The sequence below is a fragment of the Gallinula chloropus genome (assembly GCF_964237585.1).
Source record: "Gallinula chloropus genome assembly, chromosome: 2".
Lineage (NCBI taxonomy): Eukaryota > Metazoa > Chordata > Aves > Gruiformes > Rallidae > Gallinula > Gallinula chloropus.
In genome coordinates, this window is record NC_140086.1 from 113435298 (window position 1) to 113459804 (window position 24507).

The 24507-nt window shown below is 41.4% G+C and overlaps 1 protein-coding gene across 1 annotated transcript in view; it reads left to right on the forward strand.

Moving 5' to 3' along the window:
* Positions 1 to 358: 358 nt before the first annotated feature.
* The window catches only part of TRANK1 (tetratricopeptide repeat and ankyrin repeat containing 1), a gene marked incomplete at its 5' end in the record, with an annotated part of 46116 nt that continues 21967 nt past the window's right edge, over positions 359 to 24507 (forward strand). Inside the window, 13 exons of the mRNA XM_084280582.1 lie at positions 359 to 492; positions 2067 to 2190; positions 3507 to 3657; positions 4599 to 4717; positions 7215 to 7298; positions 10959 to 11097; positions 11633 to 11764; positions 14323 to 14490; positions 17458 to 17616; positions 17971 to 18222; positions 19075 to 19251; positions 20824 to 23706; positions 24019 to 24218. Of these exons, the coding sequence (XP_084136708.1) occupies positions 359 to 492; positions 2067 to 2190; positions 3507 to 3657; positions 4599 to 4717; positions 7215 to 7298; positions 10959 to 11097; positions 11633 to 11764; positions 14323 to 14490; positions 17458 to 17616; positions 17971 to 18222; positions 19075 to 19251; positions 20824 to 23706; positions 24019 to 24218 (4722 nt within the window). The remainder of the gene's footprint in view (positions 493 to 2066; positions 2191 to 3506; positions 3658 to 4598; positions 4718 to 7214; positions 7299 to 10958; positions 11098 to 11632; positions 11765 to 14322; positions 14491 to 17457; positions 17617 to 17970; positions 18223 to 19074; positions 19252 to 20823; positions 23707 to 24018; positions 24219 to 24507) is intronic.

Here is a 24507-nt window from a genome sequence, read left to right on the forward strand (position 1 = left end):
TTAAGTGGATTTCAGGGAAAGAAGTATCTTGTAAAACAATGCTTTTGTTGTCTTTGCAAAGTCATGTGGAGATACAATGAGGGGCAATGGTTTTAAACCAGAGCAGGGTAGGCTTAGATTAGACATTAGGAAGAAGTTCTTCACTGGCACAGGTTGCCCAGAGAGGTGGTGGAGGCCTCGTCTCTGGAGACATTCATGGTCAGGCTTGATGAAGCTCTGAGCAATCTCATTTAGTTAAAGGTGTCCCTGCTTACTGCAGGGAGGTTGGACTAGATGGCCTTTAAAGGTCCCTTCCAACCTTACGCATTCTGTGATTCATGATTATATGTTTGATTAACTTTTTTTTTTTTTAATTAGCATGGATGCCATGGAATATGCACAATTTATGAGACAAGCTGGGAACCAGGATTTTAAAAATGGAAATTACTCTTTGGCCATCAGAAAGTATGATCAAGCTCTACATACACTCGGTTGTTTAATACAATGGGTCCCGTAAGTATTCTTGAATTACAAGATATAAACCATAAGACAAGTGTGAAGTTTGTACAGTACCACAAGTTAACACAGGGCTGAGACCTGATTTTCTCTTATCTTTTGTCACGCACTTTAGTGCACAGATTTTATAATTAAAGAGGAATTGCTGTTCCTGACATATTTGACATATTAGTTAGTGACTGCAATTCAAATATTTTCATAGAAGCATAAATTATAAATCAGTGTAATTACAGCTGAAATTACTTTCTATAAACCATATTGGTTTCTGTTAGATTACTTCTGTTTCTTAGTTGACATGCTTTGAATTCATCTTGCTGTGATTCTACCACGTACTGGTCATGTCTACGGCCTGTTTTTACATGGGTCATCTGATTATCTATAAAATTATTCATGCAAGTTACTTTGTTCTTGTTATTTGATCTTTCTTAATGTTCTCAGATTTGTTTAAAAATATATTTTCAGCAGAAGCATTGTTTGGATATTTCTTTTGAAATGTTAAGTTCTTGTTTTCATTAATTAATTAACATCAGTTGCAAATGTCAATGATTGAATAAGTAGTATGTTAACTATTAAATATTCAGCACTACCATGTATTAACACTGCTGTTAAAGCTAATTTAATGCCAGCCACTCATTTATTTTGTCTTAGTCATTTAGACTAAGCAGTAAAATGGGCCTGGAGCATATGCAGGTAGCAGGGCTGAGCACAGACTGAGCCAAGCAGGCTACCGGCAGCTCCTGCCCCTTGCAGGCAGTGGGCCTTCGTCATACTGCAGGCATCTGCTCCTGAGCATCTGTCTGCTTTCCCCTTGGCTCGTCAGGATTTGCTTGCATGCCAGAGTGTGCTCTGAACTGACTCAGCATGGTTGAAATGGCTTTCTTCAGTGTAAATTAGTAGATGGGGGTAAGATAAAGGATGCAGCTCTGTAGCACGTGCTGTTTGTTTGAGCCCAGGCAAGACAGGCTCTCCAGGCTCCCCAGTAACCTGTGGGCTGTAGTCCTGTAATTGTGTGTGACTCTTTCCAGAAATTCTCTTGCAGATGCTTTATATACTTTTAATATATCCTTTTCTCTAAAATAAGTTTCTTTATTTCTTAACTGTTGCAAATGTGGACTATTCGGTTGGCTTCATCAACTGGTGATATAGTAAAATGTGTTTGGGTTGTTTTTTTTCGTGACCAAAATGCGTCTAGCATTCTTTCCACCTAGCAGCTTCCATTCGTGTGTCTGTTCTCTCCTGTTCTTGACCTGGCTTTCACTGAGCCGTGTCTAGGTGTGTCGAGGTGATCTAAACTCTTTCTAAATCCTCATACTGCATTACTCCAGTGGGTTGGCTTTCTGCTTCAGAAGAGACCAGGATATCACTAAGGTATCATTTAGAATGTCACTAAGATTTTACAGCTGATGTTCAAATGATCTTTATTTTCTATAGCTCCATTTTTACCTTTAATTTTGGTTGGTGGGTGATATGTAGACTTTATTCTTTTCTTTTTTTTGCCTTGTTGCTAATTATATTGTATGATGTATCATTCTTCAAGCAAATAAACAGTGATGCTAAAACGCTGTTTGTAGGTGTTCCAGGGACATAGCTGTGTTACACTGCAACAAATCAACTGCCTTGTACAATCTTGGTAAATGGTCAGAAGCAGTGATGTCAGCCTACCAGAGCTTGCACTGGGATCCGGAGTATGTTAAGGTATTCAGATGTTTAAACTGGCAGTTTTTGCATGCCTTACTTTTTAAAAACAAATATAAATATGTGGTTCTTATATTGTTATCATTTTGAGGCGTGATAAGCAAATACAACATAAAATTTTACAGTTGGAGGTGTTTGAATCTGTACATGAGCATCAGAATTACTAATAGCACCTTTAACAAAACAAAGCAGCTCTCTTATGCACCAGATGTTGGCTCTTTCTGGGTCCCAACAAGAGAGGCGCCAATACTTTCAAGAAACATAACAATTTTATTAATATCCCAGACCAGGTGACAAAAAGTAATGAAATATCACTTGCCATTGTGATGCTGGAGACCCAGGAATGATGCAGCACTGACCCGCTCTCTCTGATCAGGCTATAGCATTCTGGGCAGATCCTGTCTGTGGTGAGGTTCGCCTGGTCTGTGTTCACTTGAGGTCTTACGTAGGCTCTGATCATGGTACAGATTCATCAGTCACTGAGACAGTCAGGTCTGGCATGGGGACTTGCCTTTGAAGGCTCCCTTTACATATTAATAAGCGTACGGTTCCTGGGAACAGTATGTGGTGATCAAGGTCGTATTGTATTTCCAGTGGACAAAACAATACACATTAAGTGATTAAGTACACGTTAATGAAGCACATGTTGACTCAAATTCTCATCTGTTAAGAATTAGCAATGCTTATACAGTATTTGTGATGTGGAGGGGTACACTTGGATTGCCTGTCATGTACAATAGACAGACTTCTGGACCAACCACTACAGACTCCCAGAGACTTTAACAGAAGTTATTTGATTTAGAAACAGTAAAATTGCATGCAAATGTCAATTTGAATTGCGCTGTATTGCAGCATCCCAGTTGTCTGGTTTGAATAAGCCGAGTCCACTGTGACTCTGAGCCAGTACAGCCTTGTTGAGTGGTGAATATAGATGTGGTCAGGTGCCATTGGCTGATGATTATATGCATTATGAAAAATACTGTAAAAAGCAGTGACATTAATACAAATTCTGGACCTTGTGTCAAAAAAAAGGGGGGGCATTAAAAATCTAGTTGTTTACAGTATGTCTTTCATCCTGTAGTTATCTTCCAAATTTTGTATTCCAGAATTTGTCATTATTTCATAGCATCTGTGATGACATCAGCATGTTTATTGCACTTTTTTTATCTATGTGTAAGGAGCTGTAAAAATAGTGCTACATGCCATTTTTTACAGCATAATTGAATTTAGGAAAAAAAAAAAGGATAATGTTATGTAGTAAATATCTCTGGCTATTTTCACAGCAATGATCTTTTTTGTTCTCTGTTTTCCCTCAGGCTTATTATAGAGCTGGCCACTCATTGATCATGTTACCAAACTCTTATGAGGCGATTTCTATGTTTCATAAAGGTTTGACTCTTCTCAGTGCTTCTGCAGATCAAACTCAAATTGCTGATTTCGTAGCAGGAATCTTCATAAGTGTCAATGGTAAACTCAAATTAATAGTTTAACTTTTCTAAGAGCCTTTCAGTAATGATGGCAACACAAGTCCTTGGTAGGGTGTCCTTGGTGAGATCGTTCATTTGGTCCTTAATACTGCAGGTCTGTTTCAGGATTATGTGTATGTTGAGTGGCCTAGTCAAAAGGATGTTGTGAATGTGGTCCAGTTTGTATAGAGCAGGTGCCAACAATCCCAAAACACTGTGCGGGGGAGTATGTTATATCAAAAGAGCATGTCAGTTATGGAATAGGTTGAAAAGGTTGAAATTCAGAGTTGGGGAAACAAGGTTGGAAATTTGGAACTCCAGACCCCTAAGGCTTTAGAGTTTTATTCCTAAACCACTGTGCTTAGCTGAGTGGATTTAAAAATAATTAGGAGATATTCAGCTTAAGCTAGAGTTTACAGTGCAGTGAATGAATAGGGCGGCAATGAATAGAGGGAATTTGGACTTTGTGTGTTATTGTGTGGCGGCTTTTTGGAGCAGTGTCCACCCTGTGTCTCCCTGCTGTCTCCTCAGTCTCCTGCTTGCTTTTTTGTCCAGTTTTGTCTGATGGGACCTGCAGGAGTTGTGCCCCTGCTGCATTTACTTGACCATGTAGCCCAGCATTAAGGACTTGGACTGACTGTAGCAGCATCCATAGCTGGGCACACTCACAAAGTAGAACAGCGACAAGGTTCATAATGACTTGGGGTTTAGAGATGTTTCTTGAGGATTTGTATTCCCTCCCCAGCAATGTTTAATGAGAACTGTCTGCTGATAAAGAGGTGTGTTTTCAGTTGGGTAGCCAGGGATGTTTGCCCCAATTTGGCATTCTTCTGGGTATTAATCAGTGCTAAAATTGGCACTGTGTAATTAATTTAGTTGGAGACCCGAATTTTAAAAGTGCTGTGTACACTAAAGAGTTTTCTTGATTGCTTATTCCTGCAGATGAACGTGTCTTTCCACCAACTTTTCCTCCTGCATACGATTACATTTTCCGTGCAAGGTTTGGTGCGCTGATTTGGCAAGCGGTGATAGAAAGGTTGGCCCAGAAGGGAAAATGGCGGGTAAGTGTGTCGCTGTACTACTGACTACAGCACAGTGGGCGCTCAGCTCAGGTGTTACTGCTTCAGGATAAGCTCATGCTACCTTTAAGATCTAAAACAATGGGAGTTTATTGTTCCCTGATTCAAATGTCTTGAATTTTAAGACTTGAAAATTACTTTTATGGTGGATAATCTCTGAAATTAACTTCTCGAGAGGGTACAATGAACTCGAAACCCTGTTTGTCTCTTGCTGTTGTCTCAGTTATAATTACAGTGCCATGTAGAGTCATTATTCTTGAAAGAAATCAGGAGTGAAAAAAAAAAAGCGTGTTTGTTTGTGGGCAAGTTGGATTGTTGAATCTTTCTGTGAAAACCTTCAGATAAAGAAATTTCGTAGTGCAAGTACACGGTTGTTAAATAAAACCAGATAATTTGGAAAAATCAGAAGGTGACTCACCTGAAATTGTTTTAATCCTCTGTGCTCTAGTGATTGTGTAGAAAGTGGATCATTGTCAACAATTACACCTGTACTTGAGTGGTGGTGGTGAGGTGCTGGCTGTGGGGGCCGCAGGGGTCTCTGAGGAGAGGACAGTTCCAGCCAGCTCCAAAGACAGGCCCCACCTCATTTCCTGGCCGAGGGCCACTGCCAAGATGGTAGCCCCTTGGGGAAAGCAGCTTTCAGAAACGGCAAAACTTTGCCTGGCAGAGTGGGTGTGGGGAACGAGAAGTAAAACAGCCCTGTGAGCACCAGGGTTGGAAAAGGACAGCAAGGAAGAGCTCCAGTCCTGGAGCAGGGGTTTCCGTGCAGCCTGTGGAGAGACCATGCAGGAGCAAGCTCCTGACAGGCACAGCTGCCCATGGAGGACCTACACTGAAGCCGGAGAGGGAGGAGCAGCAGAAGGACTGCCATGGACTGACTGCAGCCCCACATTCCCCATCCGACCTCCCTGCTGTGGGCAGAAACATCTTTCACTATATCAGGTTGTTTAAAGCCCTGTCGAACCTGTCCTTGAACGCTTCTAATGATGGCATATTTATATCTTCTCTTGGCAACCTGTTCCAGTGTATCACCATCCATGTCATAAAAATTTTTTTCCTTATGTCCAATCTAAAACTACCCTTTTTCAGATTAAACCATTTTCCTTTGTCCTGTCACTACAGATCTTGTTAAAAAGCTTTCTTATAAACCCCCTGTATAAGGCTGCATTAAGGTCTCACTGGAAAGGAGATAACTTTTTCCAGTCTCAACAACTCCAACTCTCTCAGCTCCTGATGGAGCAGGAGAGGTGCTCCATCCCACTGATTTGTAACCCTTCTCTGGATGTGCTTCAGCATGTGTGTGTCTTTCTTGTGCTGAGGATGCAAAGTCCTTTCCAGAGCTGGACGCAATACCCCAGGTGGGAGTCTCACCAGGGTGGAATAGAGGGGCAGAATCACCTCCCTTGACCATACTGGCTACACTTATTTTGATGCAGCCCAGGATACAGTTGGCTTCCTAGGCTGCAAGGATATATATCCATATGATATCCATATGCCAGCTCTCATAAAATTTTTCATCCACCGGAATCCCCAGGTTCTTCTCCCCAGGGCTGCTCTTGATCCATTCATCCCCCAGTCTGTGTTGATACTGGGGTTTGGCCTGACCCATGTACTGAGGCTTGCACTTGGCCTTGTTGAACTTCAGGAGGTTCACATGAGCCTATTTCTCAAGCCTGTCCAGGTCCCTGTGGATGGCATCCCTTCCCTCGAGTGTATTGACTACATCGTGCAGTTGGTGCCATCTGCAGACTGTCTGCATGATTGAGTGCAGCACACAATCCCATTGTCTGTCATTGACTGAAGGTATTAAACAGTACTGGTCCCAGTAAGGACCCCTGAGAGACACCACTTGTTACTAGTTTCCACTTGAACACTGTGCCATTGACTATAATTATTTTGATGCAGCTATCCAGGCAATTCCTTATCCTTCCAACAGGCCATCCATCAGACCATATCTCTCCAATCTAGAGTGTTGTGTGGGATATCAAAGGCCTTACAAGATTCTGGGTAGATGACATCTATAGCTCATCTCTCTTCCTCTATTGAATCTAGATGGGTTTTCAAGGAGGAAGGTAAACTTTTTAGGATAACTGAGAAAATGGAACAGGATATAGTGTGAATTTCTTGCTTTCTGCTTGGGATGTTGATGTAGCTAAGGAGCCTCTTACCTGTGAGGTCCGTTCCTAAGATGTGTTAGAGAAGCTTTTAGGGCCTGACTTTTCTAAGTGGTTGCTGTTTGGGGTTGTTTTTGAGGAAACGTTCGTCAGGTGTAGTTTCCCACAATCTACTGTATATTACAGTATTTCATTTGAAAAATGGAAAGTGAAATTCAGTAATCTGTTAAGATCTTCAAAAAGGAACTGAAATGTTGTTAGCCCTTGTTTATTTTCCTACAAGATCTGATGAGGCAGTGGAAAAAACCCCAACATTCTTGAATGTACTTACAAGATCACTAATGTCTTGGTTTTTTTTTTTCCAGTCTTGTCTGTTGTTGTTGTCTGAGAAGAAAGTGTTGCCAGCCAATCTGAGAGTCAACCAGGTATCACTGAAGAGTCTCTTTGAGGTAAAGGAGCATCCTTTGTTTTTTCCAGTGTCTATTTTAATTCCTGCTCACCTTAGTGAGAGATTTTCCATTGTGTGCAAGGCTAAAGCAGATCAAAGAAAAAGAACATAGAAAATAATATATTGACTTTGTCTGATTATATTAATCTATTTTGTACCTTTTAATTTGAAAATTAAATATCCTTAATTTGCATATTTTCTGTATGTATTTTAATGTTTCCTATAATTTAATCAAAAGAAGATGTCTTCCTCTCAAGTACAGCAAGCTATTCATGTCATGCTTGTAACCCAACAATTTAATGCCAAAAAATGTCGTGACATCTGTCAGTTAAGTTGGATGTGCTTCCCAACCTGGATGACTTATGGCATACATGGGATAGGGTATTTTCATACTTTGCCAGCCTGTCCTGGACTGCTTCATGTTGCTGCGTATGATGACAGGGAATTCAGTTGGGTGCAGTGTTGAAATTTTCCCTTCCCTCAATGCCCCAGCTTTTTGGTAGATTGCTTTATACCTAGGCAGCAACTGATAAAGTTTCTACCTAAAGGCTTTGACACTTTCCCAGTGACTCGGAGGATTTTGGCAAGATGCAAACATGTAGTTGTGGACCAAGTAGCCACAATTCCTAATGCTTTTCACTGGAGAGACAACATCTGCAGACAGCAGAATCTGATCTTTGTGTTTGTGGTGGTTTAGCCCTGGCTGGAAGACGCCAACCAAAACCACTCTGTCACTCCCTTTTCCAGCTGGACAGGGGAGAAAATACATATTGAGAGGCTCAGGAGTAGAGATAAGGACAGGGACAGATCATTCTGCAATCAGTGTCACAGGCAAAACAGACTCAGCACAGAGTAAAGGACAGAAAACTCTGATTTATTACACTGCACTGCACACCCAGTGACACCAGAGCCAGATAATAAGAGAGCTTCTAGCTGCTTCTTGCAGAAACCACATCTGCAGACCCCCACCCCGTCTCCACTAGAACACAGCCACACAAAACCGTGACAATGTTGCTCTTCTGAAAATTGTTCTTCTCTTTATCTTGTGATTCCTCATGTTCTGCAGCATTTGGGAACCTCCAAAACTTTCTGTGCTGGCAGGATGAAATAAAATCTTTCAGCTGTCAGAAACTGCCACGCTCACGCATCATTGACTGCCACTGACTGGCTGTGCCTGCCTGGCCTACGTGCCTGTTGCAAGTACAGTTAAACTAAAGCATCTCTTACGGACCATGAAAAGAATTCTTCTCTGTGCCCTTTTTTTTGTTGTTGTTTTATTCTTTCATATCTTTGTGTGTGTGTATGTTAATTAACTATATTTCTGTGGTACTTTACCTACTTCTAAGTGTTACATGTTCCATGAGAAATTCCATTAGGCTTTCTGCTGAAGTGTACCACATTTCTTACAGTGCTGCAGTGTTAACTGCAGGTTATGCAGCACGTTTGCTTGGCATTCACTGGCTGGCCAAGTTACAGTTTAGGGCATCTTGATTCCATTTGGCTGTTACAATGCTTATGGTACTTTTGTCATCATAATTTCAAGTTGGGGATTTTTCCATAAGTGTATTTCAGTTAGGTGCCTGACAGAGTGAGCAGGAGTAATTCTAAAAAAAAAAAAAAAAAGATGGCAAAGGAAATAAATCAGCATCTATCCCCAGGCTTGTTTATAGTGGTATCAGAAGTATTAGTGTATGAGTACAGAATCACAGAATTGTAGGGGTTGGAAGGTACCTCAGGAGATTGAGTCCAACCCCCTGCCAAAGCAGGTTCCTTAGGACAGGTTGCACAGACAGGCATCCAGACAGGTCTTGAATATCTCCAGAGAAAGAGACTCCACAACCCCCCTGGGCAGCTTGTCCCAGAGCTCTTGTCACCCTCACTGGGGGAAAGTTCTTCCTCGAATTGGTGCAGAACTTCCTATGTTCCAACTTGAAGCCATTAACTTGAAGTATACACAAGCCTGCCTAGGTTATCTGTCATTAGGCAGGTATGCTGCCTCAGTGCCAGTGGAATAGCCCATATGGGACTTCGTGCTACCCTTCATCAGCCCTTGTGCTCAGTTTTGTGCAGGAAGGGAGGTGGGTCAGGGTTCAGTCCTTGATCAGCCAGGCCCATGGTCAGGCAGTGGCATGTCTGTGGTGCTAGAGCAGCGTGGCTGCTGGGGGGACAAGGCATGAGAACCTCACATTAAAGCAGCTCCTGAGTGCTGTTATTGCAGAGTTTGCCATACTTAGCAGCAGTGCAATCCTGCAAGGGATGAACATGCTCCTCATGGCTGCCAATAAAGCATGACAGTGCAGCAGAGGACACACGTAAGTTGTCTAAGCAAAAAATCTTCCTTCTTAGGCAAGAAAAATCACAACACCTCACTGAGAGGGGAGGATAAAAGTGGGTTGCCTTTGTAATATAGAATGTCCTTCACTGTGAAACTAGCCCCACTGGTCTTAGCTAGTCTAGCAGCTTTGTTATACATGTGGAAGACAGAAAGAATCAATATGAAGGTTCCCAAAACTGTTTGTCTTTTGCAAAAATTGGAAAATGTGGCTTTCTGACAACTCAGACTTCCCCTGCTGCCACTACATACTCCCTGTAATTTGTTGTATTTTGATTTTGTAACTGCACAAACAGTAATTCTTGCCAGTCAAAATTTGGCATGAGGTGTTAGAAAGAAAGATTTATTTGTGGATGTTGGAAATGTGTGAAAACTGCTATTTAAAAAGATGACTGGCACAAACGGAGATACAATGTCTGAATGCTGTTTCTGAGCACCCCCTCATGTCCTGATCCTTCTGGCATATTGTCTCAATTTCCATCTGAGCTTCCTCTGCCCACCTTCAGAGTTCCCCATATTGCTGTACCCCTTGTAGACTGTGCTTCGTGCTCATTAAGTCTTTGCTGGAACGTCTCTTTTGGGTTCAGCCGCCTTCTGCTAAGGCTGTGTGCTTTCAAACTTGCTTTGTAAAATTCACTGCAAATTCTGTACTTTTATCAGATCACCTTACAGGAATTTATGTTGCCAAAAATCAGTCTCCTAGGACTTAACATATTTCCTTTGCGTGAGCAGTCATACTATCAGTCATCTTAACACCAGAACCTTCCTCAGCTGGATGGAAGTAGGGCTTTGCTCTGTTCTCCATCCACAGGGTTCCTGAGCTGTGAAAGGACTGGCTAGCTGAGCTCCCTAAACCTCATCCCCCCAGTCTCTAAGTCCCTCTTCTCAATTTAAAGCATTTCTCCAGCTTTTTCCTGCTTTGTGGTAACTGCTTGCATAAGCTGCCTCATCCAAGTTTAAGAGGCACAATATCGGGCTGCAGCAATATTTGCACTGAGACACAGTAACATTTACATAAGGCAAGTGTAAAGCAGAAAGTTGCAGTCTTAATTACAGAGAAGAAATATAGAAATATGTGTTATAAACTAGACGTCAGGTTCAGTGCTTTTCAGAATAGGGCAGGATTCATGAACTTCTTGGAGAAAAGCATTTGGTTTTGAGCTTCTGCTGGAATTGTTGCATATGTAATAAATGTTCCATTTTGGAGTAGATACAGCTTGATTGTTACTGTTCTGCACGTTCTTGTCATATAAACCATGGAAATAGGATTAAAAAAGAAATGCCTCCTGGGTATGTAAAACGTGTTGTGATTGTTCTCTTTGTTGTCAGACTTCTGAGTTGTATGGGCACGGTGAGAAGATGCAAGAAGTAGCAGAGTTAGTCGAGTGGCTGATTTCCATTGGGGCTAAAGTTGAAACGATTGGAGTGTATCTGCTTCATGCTGTTATGAGACTGTGCATCAAAGCAAGTGAGTGGCTAAAATAAAACAAAGGTGGCCTTCGCCAGACAACTGACAGCTAAAGCTTTTTAGATTTTATTTTAAACACTAATGAAACCTGATCATCTGGGTATAACCTTGCGCGTGCCAATAAGGCGATGTTTAAAAATGGTTGTAAACAGGCTCTTGTGTGCCTGATAATGGTAAAAGCCTTGTGTGGTTGTTCTCTTCCATGGCTTGAAGTGACAGTGTGACTGACGTGGGTCTTTCATAGCCTGACTCTATCAGCTTTGATGAAAATACAGTATTTCTTCCTGCGACCTCAGTGCGGAGCAGCAGTTTCTCTAAGTGCTAAAGAGTTGTGAGCCAACGTGATGCTGCCAGTCAGCAAGAACTGACATTGTGTCTCCCACAATGCAGCTGGCTCTTACCATGATTTCATTTATGTATTTCTTCCCTCTCCTACGCCCTGTGTTTGAGCCACTCCACAGGGGAGAAAAACAGGATCTCTTTCTGCTGTAGCTCTGTTTACCACTTATAACAAGTGGTAAACCTTTCCTTTCAGGAAAGAATCATCTCTTCAAGTGGTTACTGACTCAGAAGCCGGACTTGAAGGAGAGGATCAACCAGCAAGACAGAGATGGATGCACCCTCCTGCATATTGTGGCAACTTCCAATGAATATTTCCAGAAACGCAGTAAATACAATTTTTTAAAAATTTTTCTTTTTTTGGGGGGGGAATGGTGTTGGTGTTCTGTTTTCATATGGAAAAATTAATAATGGAAGAGAATTTCATACTTTGGTGTTGACTATTTCACACTATGGAAAATAATTGAGAAAGTCCTGTCATCTCAGTGGAGAAGTTGTAATGGCAACTAATACTTAAGCATTTCAATAATTCCTTTTTAAAATTGTATGTTTGGTTTGTAGCCGCTTTCTTTGCTCTTTGGTTCAGCTGGTTCTGATTTTTCCACAAGTATGCTACAGTTTCTAGAATAATGGAAGTTACCCTTTAAAAGTTTGGTGTGCCCTTAAAATCATATTTGACCACCAGGAAACCTATCCTGTGCTGTTAATTAGGTGAAAACGTAAAACCGAAGCAGCGGCACACCTTGCCAGAGGAGGAAAATGAAACACTTTCCTTTACGTTTTCTGTGGGGATTTCTTTTATGTTAATTTAGCTTGGCTTTTTGTCCTTGTACTTCTTACTCTGCCCACTAGGTGGCAACACGAAATAAGCATCGATGCCGAGATAACGCCAGGCGTTGAGGTCATCAAATGCCATGACGTTAAAGCGGTTCTTGTTTATAGCACTAATGAAATGTGCGCAACCTAAGCCTAAATAATTTAATTTTCTGGAAGGGTGTAAGCAGTTCTGCCTGTTGCTAAATGACTCCTGCCTTTCCAGAAGAGAAAGAAATTATTGATTTATGTGGAGTATCTATATTACATAAAGTATATAATCTTATATGTATTAACTTTTATTTATATTTGTATAGCCTATATGTATTTACTGAAGTTTATTTCATAGAATCATAGAATTTCTTTACACAGTATACATATTATAGGGAGTATATTTATAAGTACATAAAATTTATATATATATGAAAATGAACCCTTGCACCCATCTGTTAGGAAAAAAAATTCCCCAAAATGGCATGGATCATAAGGCTTAGACAAACAAAGCAAGACATTTACAGTTAGATGGAATCATTTTCTCCTCACCTGGGTTTAGCTTCTGGCACGTGCAGTTGCAGAGGCTCTGTGCTGTGATGATGTGCCTGGAGGACATGTGGTGCTCCAACACTTACTTGCTCACCATTGCTCAGTCTTCTGTGTGACAAAGGGTGGTTTGGTGCCCCTGCGTTCTCCTGGCTGTTCTGAGGGCATGGCTTAGGGCAAATGGGCCTCTCTGAGGAACACAGGCAGCCGCTTGCAGGGCTGTAAATTTTCCCCCAGCAGTGCAGTGTGATGTACTAAGAAGCAAGCATGCCACCCTTCAGAATATTGGCTACTGTGTCAAGGCTTTAAATCACCATTGTATTTATTGTGTCTATGTGTGACCTGTAATACATGCTGTGAAATGCTGTAGAGGATAGTAGTTTCTGTTGGACCATTAGTCAAAGAGACATCCTTGTTGTAAAGTGTATTACCAAGAAAATCATGTGGTTTGTGTTGCACAGGAAAGAAACTCAATGCCTGGCTGTGTATGTTCGTGCCTGAATACGTGAAATATTCTGGTTTGAGTCAGCTTCAAAACAGTGGCAAAATCCCTTGTTATGTGTCCTGGTTTTGGCAGGGATAGAGTTAATTTTCTTCCTAGCAGCCGGTCTAATGCCATTTTGGAGTTAGGATGGGAGCAGTGCTGATAACACAGGGATGTTTTCAGCTGCTGCCAAGCAGTCAGGGACTTTTCAGGTGTTCATGTTGCCCTGTTAAGAAGGTGGGGAGCACCCAGGAAGCTGAGAGGGGACACAGTCAGGACTGGTGACCCAAACTGGCCAGAGGGTATTCCATGCCAATTATGTCATGCTCAGTGTAAAAAGGGGGCTGGTGGGGGGGAGGAGCACTCAGCTCCTGGATGTGCTCTTTTGGGGATGGTCTGGTTTGGGGATGGCTCTGAGCTGTACAGCCTGAGTTGTGTGGCTCAGTGTGAAATCACGGTGTATGTCACCAGTTTTGTACATTTTTGCTGTAAACTCTTATTATCATTATATCTCTTTCTCTGCTGTCACAGTAAACTGTAATCTGTAAGGTTTAGGGTTTTTTTTGTTTCTTCCCTCCCCACCCAATTTCCCACACATACCCTCTTAGAGAGCGAGTGGTTGCGTGGTGCTCAGTTCTCAGCTGGGGCAAAACCATGACATTTTGTGTTTTCCTGTATGTAGCAAGCAGCTCTTCTAGAGCCTGGAGAGTAGGGTTGGGGCATAAGGGAGGAGGTGAATTCCACATACTGCCTCTGGCTGGTGCGCTGCTCATGGGGCACCCAGTCTTTGTGTTTCCACACTCACATTTCCCAATTAACAATAATGAAGATTGGTTTTAGTTTTTTTGAAGGAGGTTCTTTTGGGAAAAGATACTTAACAATACCTCATTCTTATGACACTGGAAAAATATTTTTGTTTCTTTTATTATTAAAGTTATATGTGAAGTTGTGGCAGGAAATTAAAAATACAAAGGAGAACAGAACAAAAAAAACCCTCTGAGCAATGAAAATTGTTCTTCCCCTAACGTTTATTCATTGTAATGTTTTAGACCAAACAGAAGATGTGATCATGCTCCTGAATTTTGGGGCTGACCCCACTGTTCCAGATGCACGGTCAAGATACGTCATAGATATCTTCAAAAAGAACAAAAACTTTGATGCCGTAAGAGCGGTTAGCAGTCACATTGAGAAATGTGCTTCCTCTGAGAAACGGACAGGTACTGCACGACCTCGGTGCTTTTCCTGTTTTAAAAGTATATCCTTTAGATACAAAAAATGTTTTCTTTCTAAATGGTAATAGTAGGTGGATTTTATGCAGCTTTCCCCTTGAGTTGTCAGCCTGATCTCCGATTAGTCCGCGATGAACCTTTTCTCTTTGCTTGAAGGCGAATGCTGTCCAATTGGTGTTCTCAGTATATAAAGCAATAAGTAACTACAAGTTGCTCTAAGTTACTATACACCACTGGGGTTTTATTCTTACCCTTAACTTGAGGAGCCCCTTGTCGCAGAAACTGCTTCTTTTTGATGCTTTTCCAGTTTTAACCTTTTACCTTCACTTTAGGTTTTGGAAAAGGAAACATTTTGTTGAAGTATTAGTGGCATGTTTAAAATGCTTTTAATAAAGACACAATATTGACAGAAGAGAGAAGCCGTCTGAGTGAAAAGTTGCTGATCTTTCTAAAAATCAAAATAACACTTTAGTAGGAGCTCTTTGTTTACAATGTTTTAGCTGTCTTTGATCTATGTTGGTGATAGTCAGCTAAAACTCCCATAGTACTTGGGAAATTTTGGCCTCTTTACAGGTTAAAGGAAGAGAATAAAAGAGCAGAATATTAGATCAAAACTAGATAGCCTTTCATAACCAAAACAAGGGAGCTAATATTTAGTTAACACTCTTGAAGTATGGGGAAACTTCAAAGTGCATTTTAAAAGTTATCAATTATGTTTCTAGACAGTTTGCAAGGTACCTGTTGTCATACAGAAAGCCAAAAATTTTATTTGTCCCAGCGCTAATAAGAAACTTCATGAGCTGGGGTGTTAAACTGGTTTCCAGTCTGCTTTTTTATAATCATAGCATCACAGAATATCCTGGGCTGGAAGGGACCCATACGGATCATCGAGTCCAACTCCTGGCTCCACACAGGACCAGCCAAGTCAGAGCATGTGACTGAGCACATCGTCCAGATGCTTCTTGGAACTCAGTCAAGCTCAGTGCTGTGACCCTTCTCTGGGGAACCTATTCCAGTGCCCCACCACCCTCTCAGTAAAGAACCTCTTCCTAATATCCAGCCTAAAGCTCCCGTCACAGCTTGTAATAGTTTTCCTGTTCTCAAAACAATTCTGACTTGTCTGTTTTTTTTATAATTTTCCATTCTGGATTGCCCAAGTAATGAGGCATTCGTCTTCCACACCAATAAATGAGAATGAGAAAGCATAGAAATTGCACAATACCACCCCAGTGTGACAGTATTGAGACTGGCTAACCCTTGCCTACCCTAAGAGCAGGAGCAAACCTGAGCTGCCTGTACTGCAGTACGGCTGGAGAGATGCTAGTTGGAGCAGGAGATGGGGATCTGTCTACCCTCAGGGCTGGAGGGTCTCTGCAAGATGCATAATCTTGGCACTACAGCTTGCTTGCTCCTTACATCCCATCACTGTAGTGGGCTGTAGTGGGCTGTAGTGAGACACAGACGTTCCCAGCAGAGGGTCCAGTTGTAGGAGGCCATTTAGAGAAGCTTTTTTGACTATCCATATGAGAACTGACAGGTTGGCTGGTTAGGCAGGATGTTCCTGGAGGATGTTGAGGTTCAGAAACTGAGTGAAGCCATGGTTTAGACTGCTGTTTAAAAATAAGTCCCAGGTGTGGACATTGTTCATCTTGAAAGCATTTCTTCAGTAGTCTTTCTGAGATGGCTTCATGCCTGAGCTGCTTGTTTGCCTTGACACTAACTAACCAGAATTTTAAGGTAACACCTGCATTATTACTGCATTAACCCAAAGTATGGCCTTTTCAAACCAGAACTTGGTGATGTCATGCAGATCTCAAAGCACAGAAGAAAGAAGACTGAACATGCAATTACGACTTGACAAAAAGCAAAGGTTTTAGGCTGCATCCCTGGTTTCATGTGTGTATTGTATTGCATATGAATTTGCTGGAAGGCACCAGGTTTCATTGTACTTCCATCTTCGGGCTCCTGGCAAGAAGATTCCTTCACTTCCTTTTTCTTTACTGTAGAGATCTCCAGCCCTGCTCTGGAGAAGGTATTACCCCAGTGGTTCCCAGTTAGGTTAGGAGGTTAACAACAATCCTGTTGTGGTGGTAACTGCTTTGGCTGGTGTTCCAGGTTGCTCAGTCTGTCATTTGTGGTCATTTTTTTCTTCCTTTTCCCCAGTGCACAGCCCCCAGGAGGTTTCTGGGCTTAGTGCAAAATGAGAGGCTGGAGAATAAGCCACAGCTGTACAGATACTAGTCTGAAGTTAATCCTGGTTGCTAAAAGATGACTGACCTTGTCTGTCTCTTTGCCCTAAGGGACAAAGCTGCTGTTCTGTTTGTCTTTGATGTGCTTGAACTCCTAAAAGCATTTAGGTCAGGTGTTTGTTTAAGGGCATTTATTAGGATATAATTTAAAATCTGCCATTGCCCATTACTATCTCTTTTAACTTAGAAGTATTGTTTTGGTGTGATGGTTTGTTTCTCTTCTCCTCCTCCACCCACCTCCCCCACCCCTCCCTGGCTTCTTCCCCCTTTCCCCTCCTCCTTTCCCACCTTCTTTCTTTTTTTCTTTTCAGAGGAGAAATTATTTTATGATGGTATTTCTTAACTGCTGAGGAATCAGACAGGCTCAGGAAACCTGATTAGAACTGTAATGAAAACATAACTGGTTTTACTTTAAAAATTCTAAACAAAGATATCACCACAATGCAGCAATGTACTGCCTGCATGCAGATCAAACAGTTAATCATTAAAATTTTCAGGTTAGTTTGTTACAGTAAAGAATGTATCAAATATCTTTTGGATGTGAAATCCATCACAGGACTGGCTTTAGCAAGAAGAGTTTTAGCCATCTGATTTTAACCTGCCACTACACGTTTTTTAGAGTCCAGAGATGTAACATATTACAGTCCTGCCTTAAAAAACATGCTGGCAAGGAACTGATTTTTCAATTTCTGTTAATGTTTTTCAGGGGAGACTGAAAGCAAAGCCGTAGCTGATAGAGAATCTCTCCTGGATGTTCTTGAACAGTTTGTCCAGTTCTACAAGCTTGAAAATGGAGCACATCATAAAAACGTGTTGAAGGAAGATGCAGTTAAACGATTTCTGAAACTGCTGTCTTCTGTGAAAGGTACAGCAAGTTCCCATTTCTTCCCTTCACAAAACTAATTGCTGTGAAAAAATGTATTTGGTGCTAATATGCAGCTTTTGCTTTCTTACCCCTCCTTCTCTTCCCTGTTTCAGCAACTGTTATCACTGGAGCAATGTGCTTTTGCTTATTTTTACTGCTGTGTTTCACGCGTAGAGCCACCGGAATGGTCAGAAAATATCAGTATAATGAATCAAAATGTTCAAACTTTTTTATGCTTGGGATGAAAAGATGCAAGTGTACTTTCAGTTTAAGGAGTTCATTATTCTGAAGTTAGTTTACAATGAGATTAATTATGTGGTTTGAGTGAGTTATGTTGCCTTGACTGTCTTGCAGAAATCCCTGAAGGGGTGGTTTGCGACATCTCCCAAGCCTGCGCTAACAGCTTCATAAAACAGCTGCTGGAGAAACAAATGTGGCATAAGGTTTTGCTGCTGCTAACAGGGAGAGCCAGTGGGGAAGAGCCATCAGATGGAGGACTCTTAAAGAACTGCAGTCTTTCAGATGTTGACATTGGCAATGTTATCCAACAGTGTGACAGATTGGATAAGCAAGTGCACCTCATAAGATGCTTGATTGAACGAGGAGGTGAAAACCTGCAATACTAATATGTTATAATAAATCTTGTATTTTATTTGGCATGTCTGGAGCAACATAGTTTTCAGAAATACCGGTGCATGTTTTTTGTGGATCTGTGTAAGTGCATCAGCTTGTGGGAGTGCAGTGCATTGGTTGCACCTGTGACATGGGGAGGCTAGCAAGGCTACATGGAATAGCAAAATTTCATTTGAAAAACATCTCCTGTCAGGGTTGGTAAAAGGCCAAAGATTATTGTTGCTCCTTTCCTTGTAGTTTCTTTGGTTTTAATTTCTCTGTCTTCAGCCCCAATATTATCCTCATTGTTAGAGGCTGTAAGCCACATTCCTTGGGTTCAGTCTGTTATGTTACAGGTAGTCAACCTCTTCACTGACTTCAAAGGGATGACCAGATGCCTTTCTCTTTTTATCTAGTGTGGACATCGTAATTTTTGATGTTTTGCATGAGGTTTCTTCCTAGGATTACTTTGGCAATTTTAATGTCATCTTGTGACTCGGTGCTAGCTGTAAATGATGGAGTCACGGTCCTGCTGTAGCCAGAGGTGCAAAGTGGCTTCTTGCTTTGGTCAGTGACTGACTAACTTCAAGAAGATAGGTTCTGGCCTTTCTGTGTTCCTCTCACAACAAGAGGACTGGTTGCTCAGTGTAATGGGAGATCAGGAGGAGATTCTGAAAGTTTTCTTAGTCAATTCTCTTTAATAGATACATATAAAAAGCTGACAAAAACCCCCATACAAAACAACTCAGCTACTCTGTAGTCAGCATGTATCTTCATCTGTTTAGAACTTTCTGTAAGTCTGCAAATCAGATTTAACCCCTGATATTTTCATGTCCTTCACACCAGCTCTGCCAGACGGGATTGGAGCCAACTCTGAAATACCATTGCAAATATGCCTCAGAAAGAAATACTTTGAGCTGGTATATTTGCTGCTGACCAAAGGTGCAGATCCTCAGAACGTCTCCATTGCACCAGGAGATACTCCTTTGCATGCTGCAGTTTCCATCTGTTTAAGTAATAAAGGTAAGGCTTTTATGTGCCTGGGCTGGGGGTGGGAGGACACACACATGCAAAGGGCTCTAGCAATTGTGCACTGTTTGTTTTCACAGCATCTGTTGAAAACATCCCAATTTCTTACCCTTGTCAGATTGCTGCCCCTTCTGCTGCTGTTCACTGATGCGATAGCAGCAGATCAGGATGTTCAACTGTGTCTCATCCCCCAAAGTTTGCAGGCTGGAGGATAAACTTTGTTAAACTGATGTGTTCTGTTTGCAGTGACTGGGACTGTGAGGAGAGTTAAATGCAGCTCAGGTGACCAGGGGGAATCAAGCAGCTGTAGTGTCTCCATTGGTTACTTTTTCTGTAAATACATTCTTGTTTAATCAAGCTGATTTAGAGAGGAAGGCTCCTCTTTAAAACCCTCTTAAATGTATACTGTGCAGGAATGAAGTAAATGGGAAGGATCTAGGATGAAGCAAAGGTAAAGGCAGAGCAATGACAGCAGACTTTGAAGGAAATCCTATGGTGACATCTGAAATGTTTCCCTTTTTTTTTTTTTGTTTGGCCATAAATCAAGTTGTTTGTTCAGAGGAGGTGGGACTGAGAAGACTTGTAGGGCCTACATAAAAATAAAAGAAAATAAGATAAGCTATCAAATTATGCCCCTAAGTTGGGTTTTATTTTTAAAAATTAAGAAAAAATGCATTTTTGAATTCAATTATTAAAACAATAAATATAGCAAATGTATTCACATTTAAAGTACAAATATTTCATTTAATAGCTGTAGAGACATTGAAAGCATGAAACTGCCAGTTGTAAATGTGAAATCAAAAGGTTTGGACATCCAGTGATAATATCTTTTCTTAAGTATTTTTCACTGTGTAAAGTTTTTGAGTTGGAATTTCTTTACAATGATTTTAGTGTGCCACCATTTTTACAGTTAGGAAAGATAATATATGTGAAACATTTCTTGATTAAATCGAGAAAGCTGTAGAATGTCTCTCTTCTTCCCCTCTCCACGCACCCCCCCCATCCCCAGGAGGTATTGGACTAAGGTTATATTATAGGAAATTGCTCTAGGGACATCAGATATCAGGAAATAATTGGAATTTGCCACAGGTTATTTTAGTACACTGAAGTGATCTGTACCACATTACTTCTGGGTGACACATGAAGGTGAACCAAATGACCCCAGAGCACTAGCCAGAGCTGCTGCTTGTCCAGATGATCGGTCAACAGCCTGTCTTGGGTAGCAGTCAGGGCTGATGTTGGAAGATGAATGAATCTGTCTGCACTTGGAGGCAAAAAAAAAGAAATTAAATCGACTGATGCTATAGGAACAGTTGCAGCAATAGGGATTTCTAAAGCTTTGCTGCTATTGTACTGTTTTCCCTGAACATTAGAAAAGCTCAGTTTTGAGCCCTTTCAATTCAGCATGTTTTAAAAACATAAAACGTAGATATTTTTGCTTTCTGAAAGCAAATTGAGTTTCATTTAATAGATGCAGAACAAACATATTAAAAATTGTTGGCCTATAAAACAGGCTTGTAAAGCAAGTGTGGGTTTTTCTTATTTTATTTGTTCTCTTGCTTTCAGATGGCACTGGTTTAAACATCCTGAACTGTCTACTTGATCTCTTTGCTTCAAGACCTTCTGACTTTCCCTATCTTAACCCGAACGTACAAGACGAGAATGGAAACACAGTGATGCATCTCGTTTTTCAGAAAGGATTTTCAAAACAGGCTAAGAGAATCATAGAGTCATTGGCAAAATTTGATGTTAACTTTAACATAAGAAACAAATCAGGAAGAGATGTGAGGCATAAAATTAAGAAAACTGACCCACTGCTACTCGCCTGGCATAATGCTGCACTGGAGAAAAAGAAGTACCGGCAGGATATAGCAGGGCAGTCGGTTAAGCCATCCAAGCCTGTTCCAGCCTCTGAGGTTTCGCAGCCAAAGAGCACAGGGCATTCCTCTTCATCTGGGTCCTCATTAAAGGCACCATCTGGCAATGCAGCGCATAATGATTTAAAAACACCGTGTCCTGTAAAGACAAAGAAAGATCAGTTGGCAAAGCAGGAAACAGAAAGAATAAATAGCCCCTTAACGCTGCGGGACAGCCTAGGGCAGGCCATCACAGCTTTAATTCAGCAGTTGACCTTGGGCGACAGCCTGAGGAAGGATCATCCTCCCATACAAAAGCCGTCTTCAGTCCAGACTAACCTGGAAGAGGGAAGAAGTGAGTCTTTGCAACCTCGTGTAAATGTACTTTATCCTGAAGGAAAAGGAGATGATTGGGAGAAAAGGAAGGGAGCAGGGGAAAGAAATGTGGCCCTGTCTGCTGGAGAGAAGGAAGAACCAGAAGAAGAGAAGGGAAAGATTCTGGATATTGAGGCATATGTGCAGGAATTTGATAACATGACCTGGGAAATAGAGTGCACTCCTGAAACGCTGAAGACGTTGGCCAGCAAAGCTGTGCCTCACTATCTGAAAACTAAAACTATAATGACAATTAAGCAGCTTGGCAATGGAGAATGGACTAAGGGACTTAAGAAGCCACTGAAACACTTGAAAGCTGATATCCAACTGTATGAAGCTAAGTTGGGCAAAGGTGCAAGAATGCTTTGGGAAATAGCGATTGACTTTTCTCCTCGTTGCAGCGAGAGTGCAGAAAAGATTATGGAGACAGAACAGACAAAATGCCTTCCAGAAAAATCAGGTAGAGTTTACACAGAAATAATCAGAATTTGGGCCATTGTTCTCGACCACTGCAAGCTGAACCGTGTGTTAGATAATATATGTATTTCCTACAATCGTGGCTTATCCTGCATCTTGAGGAAAAAGCTCAAGGGCATAAATGAAGGGCATCAGAACCACAATGAGACAACAAAGAAGCGCGTTCCACGTTGCTATGTTGAAGACTCAGAGGCAGAAAAGTCAAAAGAACGTACCATGCCTGAATATTTCCCTCCAGCCAGTGCAGCAGACTTGGAATACAATATCATGAAATTCCACAGCTTCAGTACTAACATGGCCCTCAACATTATAAATGATGTCCATTCTTCTGTTGAATACCCTTTCCGAGTTGGGGAGTTGGAGTACGCGGTAATTGATCTCAATCCAAAGCCCATGGAACCAATCATTTTAATTGGACGAAGTGGGACAGGGAAGACAACTTGCTGCTTGTACAGGCTTTGGAAGAAATTCTATTCATACTGGGAAAAGTCCACCTTGGCAAATAGTCCTCTACTGGAAAGGCAAACATGGCAGCAAAGACAGTGTAGTGAGGTTGAAAAAGTTAGATTAGAGAAGGAGGAGGATGAACTGAAAGAGGACAGTGATGATTTGAGTGATGAACTAGTGAGTGACGAGCAAGACCAGGACAGTGAGGTTGAAAAGGTTCCTGTGGGCACAGCTAGCGTGGAAATGAATTCATGTGATGACCATGAAGATGGCCAAATTCATAGTGCAGAAGCATCAAACAGGCTGGAGCACCTGCACCAGATCTTCGTGACAAAAAATCCTGTCTTGTGCCAAGAAGTTCAGAAGAATTTCATTGAACTGAGCAAGTCTTCCAAGGTAACCAGTCACTTCAAGCCTCTGGAACCACATGTTCACAAGCTACAAGACATTAAAGATGAAAATTTTCCACTGTTTGTCACGTCCAAGCAGTTGTTGCTGCTACTGGATGCATCTATGCCTGACCCATTTTTTCCAAGAAACGAAGATGGAAGCCTTAAAAGAAGCATTGTTGGTTGGAGTCCTCAGGAAGACTTTGTTGTACAAAATTGGCAAGATGAGGATGAAGAAGGTAATGTTGAAGCAGAACATAGTGATGATGAAGGACCTGAAGATGCATACTCTAGGGAAAGCGATCCTCGGACTTTTGTGACATATGATGTATTTGCAAATGAAATATGGCCAAAAATGATAAAAGGTAAAAGCTTGTACAATCCAGCACTGGTTTGGAAAGAAATAAAATCATTTCTGAAAGGCTCTTTCGAGGCACTGAGTTGCTTTGGGGGTAAGCTTACTGAAGAGCAGTACAAAAAGCTAGGCCGGAAGAGATCACCGAACTTCACAGAAGACAGGAGTGAAATCTATCAACTCTTCTGTCTGTATCAGCAGATACGGTCGCAGAGAGGTTACTTTGATGAAGAAGATTTGCTGTACAATTTGTCTCAAAGGCTCTCAAAGCTCAGGGAGCTGCCATGGTCCATCCACGAGTTTTATGGTGATGAGATACAGGATTTCACCCAAGCTGAGCTAGCACTGTTAATGAGGTGCATCAATGACCCTAATACCATGTTTCTGACTGGAGACACTGCCCAGAGCATAATGAAAGGAGTTGCTTTTCGGTTTAGTGATCTGAGGTCGCTGTTCCATTACGCAAGCAAGAACTCCTTGAACAAGAAGCAACGTATTAGAAAACCAAAACGGATATATCAGTTGTACCAGAACTACAGGTCCCACTCAGGTAAAGTCACAAATTTATTTACATTCTAAACCTCTGCTCTTCAGGTGTCCTTAATGATTCAAGGTTTCTACTGGCCAATTCAAAGCAGCCTGCCTTTTTGAAAGCTAGATGGTCAGCTTTTTCTGACATGCAAATTCTGTGTTTTGCTGTCTCAGCTGTAAAACACTTTTTTAGAACACTCGTGCTTATTGCATGTTTGGACTGCATCTGTTTTGAAGGAAAACTTAACAAATAATCATACCCATTGAAGATGTTTTTACGAGAGAGTGAGAGTCAGAGTGAAGTTTGAAATCTGTGTTCTGCTTATTGCAGGTATTCTCCGTTTAGCAGCTGGAGTGGTTGATTTGCTTCAGCATTATTTCCCAGAATCTTTTGATCGACTTCCTAAGGACTGTGGCCTCTTTGATGGACCAAAACCTACAGTCTTGGAGTCCTGCAGCGTCAGTGACCTAGCAATTCTGCTGAGGGGCAACAAAAGGAAAACACAGCCCATTGAATTTGGAGCACATCAGGTTTGCTTTTCTTAGGTATCTGGGTTTTTGCAGATTCTCCCAGCTTGACTGCTAAATCATCACTTTATATGGACTGCCCACAACTTTCTTTTTTAAGCCCTTGTATCTCACTGATGAATTAGGCTTTTTAAACTTAGAAACTTTTACTGTGTTGGTTTCTATTTCTTCTAAATACACATCTAGCTCTTTCTGTTCTTTTTGCATTGTGTTGCCTGTCCCTTTCCTTTCCAGCTCCAGATTTTCTTGCAGCTGACTTACAACTGCACATATCATGCGTTTGTCAGTCTTC